This window comes from Dermochelys coriacea, chromosome 3 (genome assembly GCF_009764565.3).
Source record: "Dermochelys coriacea isolate rDerCor1 chromosome 3, rDerCor1.pri.v4, whole genome shotgun sequence".
In the NCBI taxonomy this organism is placed as follows: Eukaryota; Metazoa; Chordata; order Testudines; family Dermochelyidae; genus Dermochelys; species Dermochelys coriacea.
In genome coordinates, this window is record NC_050070.1 from 140,686,598 (window position 1) to 140,698,063 (window position 11,466).

Sequence of the window (11,466 nt, forward strand, 5' to 3'; positions counted from 1 at the left end):
GAAAGGGAAAAAAGGAGAACCTTTTTTTTAGTTGAGTTGAAGACTTGAGGTTGAGAACTCCATCTCCAGTATATTTTTATATGAAGAATTTTGTGTGTGTGTGTGTTTTGTTTAAACGTGTTGCAAGACTGAAGAGACAAAATACTAAAACTAAGTAACAATTGGAGTTTTGATTATATATAGAGTTTTAGGTTTCATCTGATTTGCTTTTGGAGTTTCAAAAGTTTAGCCATTTTGTTAGAAATCTCATCCTGCCAAATTTTTAATTACATTGCTTAAAATTATTTTTAGAAATCTATTTCAAATTATATGATTTGTTTTGTTTATTTTATAATGGTTCATAAGGCACTAGAAAATATCCCACCAGTCACAGGGTGGGATGCAGGCAGAGGAGTTCTCAAAAATATTGTATATGCTACTCCTTCTTACTCCTTCTTTCCATATTCAAGTTCCTTGAGCATTCTGTCTATTCCCACTGCCTAGATGGTCTGTCTTCCAGTTTTCCCATTATATTCTTCAATCTGGCTTCTGCCCTCTGTTCCAGTTACCACTTTCCACCTACCCTTACCAAGGTAACTGAGTTATTGTTAGCTAAGTGAAAGTGGCACTTCTCTTTTCTTACTCTGCTTGGTCTGTCTCAGGGGTGGCCAACCTGAGCCTGAGAAGGAGCCAGAATTTACCAACGTACATTGCTAAAGAGCCACAGTAATACATCAGCAGCCCCCAACAGCTCCCCCTTCCCAGCACCCACTGGCAGGGGCCCTCCCCTCTGGGGAAGAGCTGAGAAGGGAAAACAAAGGAAATCAGCTATTGCCACCAGCTAATTAAACGTGCACAAACCTCTTAGCTATTGCTAGATTTTTTTAAAAAAGTAACTACAAGGATTAAGCAGCAAGAATAGCTCTCTTGTGGTCCAGCTTAAAGGTTACAACAAAACAAAAGCACCGGTTGTTAGCACAGAGGAGTCACCAACCATAAAGAAATAGAGATAAACCTAATCGCGTCTTCCTAGACATTTCCTGATCTACTTACATATCTGGAGTTTCAAATGAGTGGTTTCTAGATATGATACCGAGGATTTTTCATACCTGGCCCCCTGCTTCTTGCAGCATAGCTCTGCCCTGTCTGCCTCTCCCCCGGAAAACAACCACAGACAGACAAAAGGGGAGTCTTGTTTCAATTTTAAAAAGTCCTAGCCTCCCCACTTTTGCCCAGGTGCCAACTCACTTCCTGTGAGTCCACTTAAAAAGCGGTGAGACTTTTTAACCCTTTACTGGTAGAGCAATTAGAGAACAGCTACTAAGAGGGATTTTATAGTTACTGCATGGCTGGGTGCCCATAAAAGGGAGCTATGCCACTCCCCCTCATTTATCACAGCTTCAGCCTCTTCCTGTCCATGCCTCTGCTAAGCCTTTGTCACTTGCCTTGACTACTGTGACATTCTTCCCTCCAGCTTCTCATATCTCTGGGTTATCAAAAATTCTGCTTCCTACGTAGATTTACTCTCCACTTCTTGCACCTTTTTACTGGTCTGTTTTTGCTTACTGTTTCAAACTCAAGATCCTTATCCTAACTTTCAAGGCTTTACATAATCTTGCCCTGTTTAAGTCTCAGCCCTTATTAGCTCCACGTACTTCTCTCAGTGCTGTCTCTATTGCTTACTTTGTCCCTTTCTTGGTTTTAGACCCCCTGTCATGCTTGGAACAGGCTTTCAGTATTTGTTATCCAAGCACATGACCTCTTTTTCTCTTCAGTACCGTTTCTTTCAGTGATCCTTTCTATCTTGTTTTCCTCACTAATTGTTTCCTCGTGCCCTCCTTTTTCTAAACTGTTGTCCCAGTCTCTCTGTTTATATACTCAATGAAGCAGGTATTGCTTCTTACTCTGAGAAAATAGTCTGCATTTGCAGTATTTTTATAAATAATTAGTAGTAGTAATTTTGGAATTTTATCCTAATATGATTTGTGAAACAGGCCACTTGGTAGTGCGTTACTTGTCTAGTACATGTTCTTACAATTTATAAATTTACTGGCCAACATTTGTGTTAAATACCATAATCTCCTAAATGTCTACACCATTCTGAAATTAACAGCATTTCAGGTTTGTTACAATGGTAAATGGCATAATGTTCAATTCAGCTCATTTCTTACCAGCTGGGAGAGTTCATTCAACAGGGCATTTCTACAGTGATATTAAACTTAATGAGAACTGTATTCTTTCTATTTAGAAGAGGTATCAGATGGAGATCTGTTGAGCCAGTATTCGTTTTCAAAAGCAAAAAAGCCCAAGAAAGAAAATAGTGAAGATGGTGAGCTACAGAAGTGTCTCTCTGCAGTGTCACCGATTCATGCTTCGGGGGACTCTTTCAGTAAAGAGAACTCAAACACCCAACCTAAAGTCAGGAACAGATTTGCTTCCTTTCTGCAGAGGAAAAATGAAGAGAGCGGTGCTATTGTTGTTCCAGGGACTAGAAGCAGGCATGTTTAAATCACTGTTTTAATGAGTAATATAATATTAAAAATGTCAAGATTAAATTCTTATGAAATACTAAGAATTTAACATTGCAGTTTTCCTACTTTTACTGTTCATTATGTGTATTACAAAAGTGCCTCAAAACTCCCAATGGAGATTAGAGACCCCTTATGTTAGGCATGGTACAGACACATAGTGAGAGACAGTTCCCACCCCCAAAGAGCTTACAATGTCAATAGATGTACAAAAGGTGGGAGCAGAAACCATTGAACAAAAGGTGAAGTGACTTCCCCAAGGTCAAAGCAGAGGAGGAGTGAAACCAGAAACAGAACCCAGGTCTCCTGACTCTTCATCCAGTGTCCTATCTACTGAACCATGCTTCCTCCTTAAGCACTGGGCTTAGTGTGAAGACCATGATGTGTATTAACTGCATTTAGTGATGCAATGTTGTTTGAATGTGTTTCAGCTCTTTTTTTATGAATTCATTGGTCTGTAGGATTCTGTAGAAGAATGGAAAATCCCAATTGACTTTGGTTTCATATTGTTTAAATTCTTTCATTTTAAAATTGTGTTTTTTATATGCAAGGTTAACGGAATATTGACGCCAATCCAACTTCCACTCTTGTCTTCCATCAGCTTGTAGTGTGCTGAGTAGTTTAGGAGGATATAAAGTGGGAGAATACAAGGATTCTAAAGTCTCCCAGCCAGGTTTCATGGATGCAGGCTACATCCAAAACCTAATCAATCTGACTTTCTGAGGCTTGTTTGCACCTATTTGCATACATTTCTTAAAGTAGGCAATGTGTGGCTGCAGTGAACTGGCAATACACATCTGATGCTGGGCTTTCTTGCCATATTTGTATGCTTATTTCTTCCTGTTAATCCTGGAAAAGAAGGGGAAGTTGGCCTAATTTACTAGGGGCATATAGTTAAGTGTCTAGTTTTTACTCTAACTGCAGAGTATGACAAGACTGCTGTAAAACAGAATTATTTTTCTTCTATCCGTTTTCCATGCTATAATACTCTATAGATATAAAAGTTTATTAGCAATTGATGGTATTTAATTTCCAGATTATGCAATAGCTATTCTAAAAATAGCTGCAGTGTTATACCAAGGATAGAAGCAATTCATCCTGGAAGAGCATATTCACTACTTACTTGATTAAGAGCTTTTCAAAGAGAGGCACATAAAATGAGAAGACTGTTATGCATAGTTGATATCAAAGCAAACCATTTTAACTTATAAATTTCATTACTTCACTAAATGTTGGAGAGCATGTTTTAGAAAAAGTTCTTAAAAAATATATCAGTGAGGTCCTATGTCTCTGCTAGGCTGTACAAGACCTAGAATTGCACAGCATCCAGCTTTGACATCTCATCCCAGAAACCAGGATTTGCCAGTTGTTAGCTCGGTGTCAGAGAGAGCTTAAATGAGGCTGTGGCAACAGTCCCTAGTAGTAACTGCCAAAGTTGAAAGGGCTGGATGAATTCTAGCTCACTCTTGTAGTAATCTCATACAAAGTGATCCATCAGTTAAGTATGTATATGGCTCCTATTAGCAAAATGTCTGAGCTACTTACATTCATTAATGATATCGTATCTCACAGGGCATTAGAGAAGTATTATTCTCATTTTACAAGTAGAGAAGTGTAGCACAGAAAGATTAAGGCCCTACTCCTGAAAACATTTATGCATGTGCATAACTTTAAGCATGAGTAGTCCCATTGAAGTCAATGGATCTATTTGCATCTTTGAAGTTAAGCATGTACATAAATGTTTGCAGGGTTGGGGTCCTAGTGTCTTGCCCACGGTCACACACAAGTCTGCAACAAAGTTGGGAATTGAACCAAGGTCTTGTGGGTCTCAGCCTCATGTCTTAACCACAAAAGCGGTTAGCCTGCCCGTCCCCTCTATCTCTGCAGCAGTAGGGTGGCTGTCAGTAGCTCCATCTTACAGCTTACCCAGTATTGTTGGGACCAGGGCATGAGAAAGGAGGTAGACTTCTTAGTCTGAGAGGAGTATGATGCTGCAGCAGCCTTATTTTTTGCAAACCTCACTGGGGCTTCTCCTCAAAATTCAGATTAGTGTAGTTCTAATAGCATGATTGAAAGGGCAGACAGTGACTGGTATTACTGCTGCTTCCATTGAGCTAGAACCCATTAAGCTGTAAATAATACTTCCAAAACAAAATTGCTGTGATTGTGAAAATGACATTTTCATTTGAAAAATTGATAATTTTTTTCCCCATCTCTATCCCTTGTATCTTTCATTTTATGTATGTTAGGTTCTTCTGCCATGCCACCAATATGGTTGATTGTACCACAAAGGATGAAACTGCCCAACCATCACAGGATGTCAAGTTGGATTGTCCAGCCCAGGAAACTAAAAGTATAACAGAAGATCCTGTTCCTCAGTGTTTGGAGACTGGGAAATTTACAAGAACTACCTCATCATCCCCTGTGGAAACACAGAGTTGTTTCAGTTGGTCTGGAAGTCTTGGAGAGAGTCCTGGGACGCCCAGCCCATCTCCTGGCGTGCTGCTGTTACAGCAGTTTCACCGACAGAGAAACAATCAAAGGGTGTCCCAGGGTTCTGAGATATCTAGATTACATACAGTCAGCAATGCAGGAGGTGATGAGTCGGATGAAGAATCCTCCCCCTTACTGGAAATGGAGTGTTCTTTGCAGTCTCAAGGATCTAGTGAGCTATCAGAAAGCAGCTTGGACTTCTCAAGAATATCGCAGTTGTCTAACAAAGACTCAGAAGCAGAAGTAAGAAAATTAGCTTTGTTTCAATTCAGCTGTACTGGTAATGTGGGCTAATTCATCAGAGTTTAGGGTAATATTTTCAGTACTGTCTCAGGCATTTGCAAACAGGTCACATTAATTACTCTAGTGATCCATCTGACTTTCCTCTTCAAAATAATGCCCTATGAATATGTTAATTTCTAATGACAAAAGCTACTTGTCTGTATGGTGGACATGTCTATGCAGCATGGATTGGCATATTAGTTTGACATTGGCTCTTTGAGTCAGTCCTCTTATTTTCATAGACTCTCAGATTCTAAGCCAGGAGGGACCATTGTGATCTAGTCTGACCTCTATTATGCAGGCTATAAAACTTCCCCCAAAATAATTCCTAGTTTTAGTTTATATTTTCAGTTTTTCCATTGCTGCTCATGCAAAGAGTAAGATTAAGAAGACTAATGTATTTAGATTTCTTTTACCAGTCACTGAAGAAGTCCCTTTCAACGTGCATATGTTTATACAGTATTGCTCAGTGAAAACAAACAGAGGCTCTCAAGGAAGCTTTTAAAATGTTGAAAAATGTTGTAAACTGAATGTGTGTGTGTGTGTGTGTGTGTGTGTGTACGGACACACGTAATATGTAAATTTGTTTTGTTATGAAAAAGCCAGTTTTAAAACCTAAATGATGTAAAATATTTTTTTGTCCCAAAGGATTCTGACTCCAGACTAAAGCCAGGTGATGATCCAAGTTCTCAGAGCTCTCCCCCGTTTTCCGCTGTATGTACTGAAAGAAAGCATACACTGCTAAGGAGCAAGGTATAACCTTTCTTTAATTTTAATGTATAATCCATTGAATTTTGAAGATCAAAGTCTTGGGTAAACCACTACACTCACTCATTGTAAGACTTTAGTCAGGTTGAGTCTCAGGCACCATTATATGCTAACCAGAGAAGGCATGACAGCACTTCTCTAACTTGTCATTCCTGGTGCTCATTCACACTACAAATGCAACTGAAACAGGGGACCTGGTTATAAACCCTGGTTAGAACCATTAACGTGACCATAGTTTGCTGCTGGATTTTAACCACACTTCTGTTTACCATGTTCCTTCACTAAAGTCTAGGACATTTCTAAGATTTTAACTGGTTTAAAGAACATTAAGTTCCTATGTATATTACAAATTACAGCTACATTGTAAATGAATAGACAAGTAATCAAAACAGAGCTTTGCCTGGTTTTACTGATAAGTGTGAACAAGACCATGTATGTTTTCTTCCCCTGAACACCCTCCACCCCAGCCAGAAAAGTACTCACAAGGTATCTTTGGCTAGAATAGACATAGCCTTAGTTTTCACTAATTTTTAGCAAGGAACTGTCTTATAAATATTAAAAAATCACAAGTATCCGTACATCACAGCAGTGCTGCATGCACACCTTGTAATAATAGTGACACCTTGTGGTTATTGGGTTGCTTTCCATGTAAAGAAATTTTAACTTTTCCTTACCTTCTGAAATAGTCTCTAGTCTGTTTCTTGCTTTTTTTTCAAAATTTTGATGTGTATTATTCATTAGAATGAGATGTGGTTCTTTGAGGAGAGTGCAGGTTATGGAATGGTTAGGGCACTAGCCTGGGAGTTGGGAGATCTGGGTTCAACTCCATTCTTCCAGATTTCCTGTGTAATTTACTTGTGCAAGTCACTTAATCTCTATGTGCCCCAGTTCCCCATCTGTAGAACAGGGGCAGTAATACTTCCTTGTCTCTCAGAACTGTTATGAGGATAAATGCATTAAAGATTGTGCAGAAGCCACATAAGTACCTTTTGATCTAACATATCCAAAAAGTTTCAGGAAACTCAGGGTTCCTTGGTGTTGGTGGTACAGTAATGTTTTACTGATTGGTGAACAGAGACAAAACCTAATTAATGAGGATGAGTATGGTATAAGACCATGAATTTATGAAAAAATCAGTCCTATTATGAGGGTGTTAAGATATTACCATTATTCTGCTGTGGTTGGGCTGAAAGTAGAGTTTGTATAACACCACTGTTGTACTTTTCAAGGCAATTTTGCATCCTTGTTGCTTAAAAACAATTTTTATTGATTTTTTGGGGGGGGTAATCTTCAGGATGGACAAATTGAGAATCCCTGATACCTTCCAGTTCCATAAAATATTCTTGCATCCTTCTTCTAATACCGTTTGCCACATAACTTTGCAACCTGAATAACTTTTTTAATACAGTTTGTTTGTATGCAATTACATATATGTAGTCCTGAATATCAGTCTCTTGAACAGTTTAGATATTCCTCCTTGTGAATACTAAATTATCATTTTACAGGGCTGATCAGATTTGTGTATTTTTTGATAGGGAACTCAAATGAAAGTGAAAGAATTGAGAATAAAGAAAGTTGTAGATGAATTCTAAAAATCCTAGTGCTCAAAGGTTTAAAATATTTTCATTGTTTTGTCACAAGCATAACATTCAGTAATTCATTTGTCTGACACTAGTAAAACATCATTAGTTTCTAAAAAATAGGTGATTTTCTAACACACAAGGTATTTCCCTCAGTTTGAGAGAACTATTTTGGCCCTCATTATGATGGATAAAGATTAATTAATCACTGGACTGGAAGTGAGTGGTTGCGTAGGGACCAGTGATCATGCCCTAATTATATTCAAAATAGACAGAGGAAGTTCCACCCCCAAAAATATATACTTGCTGCTTCAAAAGGGCTAATATCCCAAAGCTGAGGAAAAATTATTAGGAGAAAAATGTAGACAGAAAAATGTGAATGAAAATTGAGAGTTCTTTAAGAAGAGATTTTTATTAGCTGACCAAAAGGTATGATTCACAATGGAGAAAGAGGGCAACTTTGGCTAAAAGTCCATCATGGTTCAGTAGCAAGAGAAGGCAGCAAATAGAAATAAAAATATATGTATAAGAAATGAGAAATTAGGCAGAATTTTTTTTTTTTTTTTTTAACAGTGAGGGTGATTAACTAGAAAGGGAAGGGGTGGATTCTCCATCTCTTGATGTCCTCAAAGCAAGTTGAGTGCCTTTCTGTATGCACAAGCAAACACTACTTACATTCTCCAGCAAAACAATTTTATTTATTTTAACCCTTGTGTAAAATAAATACAATTGTACAGCATAGCCCATATTGTTTGCTCATGATCATTTCTGCCAGAGCTTTATAATGATTTAGTATTTATACCCACAGGTTCCTGGTTTACAGAGATCCAATTTTGTAAGATCACATGTTGTGACAAAACTCAAGCCACTGATGCCAGCTAAAGTCAGTGGGTTAAGCAAGAAACTACTAAGTGCACAGAAGAAAAATCATCACAATGCTGAAAATAAGCCAGGACTGCAAGTCACAATCAGTGATCTCTGGAAAAACTTCCAATTTAGAAGGTGAGGTGCTTTAACTCTTCACTCCAAAAATTAATTTATTTTCTCCCCCCACCTGTCCTGGTTTTCTCCCTAGCCCCTTTGGAATTGTGTGGAGAAATAACAGCATTTCTGTACTCTGAATATACCCTGAAGGTGTGAGAAGAAGGTTTGGGGTTTTTTTTGTTTTTTTGGGGGGATCACTGTATGTACAGGCACACAGTGGAAAAACATTCCCACTTGTCTCTACAGACATGAGGCATTGCCTCTTTTTTCTCCCAATGTCAGTGTAGAGCCTGCTGGTGTGCATACACAGCTCCCTAGTGTGTTTTCTTATAATGCAGTACTGTAGGGGTCGGCAGTCTTTAGCACGTGGCCCATCAGGGTAATCTGCTGGCGGGCTGTGAGACATTTTGTTCACGTTGACTGTCCGCAGCTCCCAGTGGCCTCGGTTCTTATCAAAAGTAGTTAGGGACTTCCATTTAAACCATCTTCCCTAAACCACATTCTAATAAAGGAGAGACAAGGCTTTATACGTGTAGGGCATGTTTATAGGGCCCTATCCTTTAATTTGGAGAGGCCCAAATCCTTTTGATCTTCCCCTAAGTTATTTGTAGCATTTGCCAACAGAATGAGGAGTCAGACATCGGCACGGAGACTATCCAAGTGGTTTTGAGTTTTGGTACAAATTAGTTAGTTTAGCTCCCCCAGCTCAGATTAAGGGCTCACTCCACTAGGGCTTTGGCACCTTCTTCAGCCTCCTTGCAAAGCATACCCCTGTCAGACATCTGCAAAGCAACTACTCGAGGTTCAATCCCTACTGTCAATAAACATTACTTCTTGATAGATGTGGCGAGGGTCTGATGCTTCCTTTGTCAGAACTGATTCACAATTTTTTTTTTTAAGTAGACTCAGGACGTACACCACTTTCACACCGTATCACTGTTGGTAAATCCCCAAGTGTGTAATACATTTGGACAAGCACTCAAAGGAAGAAAAGCTACTTGCATGACAGTAAATTTGACATATGTTGTCTATATGTATTCCATGACCCGCCTGCCTCCTTCACTAGTATGGAGTCCATCTGGATTCTGTTGCGGTGAAGGAATTGAGTTGCAATTGGACTAGCTCCACTCTTTATGCCCTCGGTACTGAAGCACAAGGACAATTAAGATGGATGCATGAACCCAACAGACGCTGTGGGCCAAAAGACTTTAATCTGAAGTGTAGAGGTCCATGGACACCAAGGGTAGAATACATATGGACAACACATTTCCAAGAGCTCTAGTTACTGTAGGATAAGTAACTTTTCTTTTTCCTCAGAGGACAGCTGGAGCAGAGAGTTGAAGTAATTTGCCCAGTGTATTCAGCAAATCAGTGGCAAAACTGGGATTAAAACTCTTGGCTTCCTGAGTTCCAACCTTGTGCTCATTCCTCTATTTCTTCATACTTACATACATATTATAGTTCTGTGATTAGAAAATGCAACATGCATAATTGTATCTGGTTGCTTGTCTTCTTTTTTTCCAGAGACTCTGAAAAGCTCCCCTCTTGTAAAAAGTCGTCGGACCCATTATCTCCAATCAAAGATAATATCCAGCTTACTCCAGAAACAGAAGAGGAAATCTTCAATCAACTTGAGTATAGTCATGTTCAGAGAGCAATATTCCAATGAACTGATTCATTTGCTTAGGCAGCTCTCTGTTGCATGGTGGGTTACATTTTAATCATTGCACATATATTGTTGGGGGACAGATTAAGATGAATTGTTTCTGGACATCATATACTAATATAAAAAGACTATATTTTGGATGTGAGCTGTATATTTGTCTGAATATAGGGTTTTTTTGTCATCTTGTATATAAAGTGAAATGAAAGGTACAGTTTTATACTGACTAGAATAAAACCTTTTCAATATTACATAATGTGATTTTTTTTCTCATTTAAATGCCAGTAGGAAACTTCTGTTCAAACTAATTTTTAAAAACTGTCCTTCAAATATAAAATGATTAAGTTGCATATACAACTTTATTCTAGATCTTAACCTCCCCAAGCATGTGCTGTGCTTCTCTGTGCAAATACCAGAGCAAGTTCAGATTTGCTCCGGAGTTGGTCTCATTCCTTCTGCCCACCTGTCAGATCTTTTTGCTCCAGCAATGCCAAGCTGTCAGGGTTCCCTTCCCACTCTAAACGCTGGAGTACAGATGTGGGGACCCGCATGAAAGACCCCCTAAACTTATTTCTACCAGCTTAGATTAAAAACTTCCCCAAGACACACATCCTTTCCCTGTCCTTAGATGGTATTGCTGCCACCACTAAGTGATTTAGATAAAAATTCAGGAAAAGGAGCAGTTGGAGTCCCTGTTTCCCCAAAATATTCTCCCAAGCCCCTTCACCCCCTTTCCTGGGGAGGCTTGAGAATAATATACTAACCAATTGGTTACAATGTGAGCACAGACCAAACCCCTGGGTTTTTAGGACACTGAAAATCAATCAGGTTCTAAACCGAAGAATTTTATTTAAAAAAAGTAAAAATCACACTTGCAAAATCAGGATGGAAGGTAACTTTACAGGGTAAATAAAAAGATTTAAAACACAGAGGATTCCCCTCTGACTTTGCTTTCCAGTTACAAAACAGGAATGAAATTACCTCTTAGCATAGGGAAAATTCACAAGCTAAAACAAAAGATAATCTACCTCATTTCCTTGCCTTACTTACAATTTTTATAATCTTAGATGCTCATTTCAGGTATGTTTTCAGGAGATGTTTTTTTTCCTGCTTGGTCCCTCTCTCTGTCCAGAGAGGGAACAAACAGAGTACAAACAAAACCTTCTGCCCCCCCTCCGATTTGAAAGTA

At 38.8% G+C, this 11,466-nt stretch overlaps 1 protein-coding gene across 1 annotated transcript in view; it reads left to right on the top strand.

Moving 5' to 3' along the window:
• Positions 1–10,528, top strand: part of EXO1 (exonuclease 1) — a 27,734-nt gene extending 17,206 nt beyond the window's left edge. The window contains exons 10-14 of the mRNA XM_038394008.2: positions 2,228–2,477; positions 4,757–5,243; positions 5,931–6,035; positions 8,439–8,632; positions 10,139–10,528. Coding sequence (XP_038249936.1) covers positions 2,228–2,477; positions 4,757–5,243; positions 5,931–6,035; positions 8,439–8,632; positions 10,139–10,283 — 1,181 coding nt within the window. The 3' untranslated portion in view covers positions 10,284–10,528. The remainder of the gene's footprint in view (positions 1–2,227; positions 2,478–4,756; positions 5,244–5,930; positions 6,036–8,438; positions 8,633–10,138) is intronic.
• The last annotated feature ends 938 nt before the right edge of the window (positions 10,529–11,466 follow it).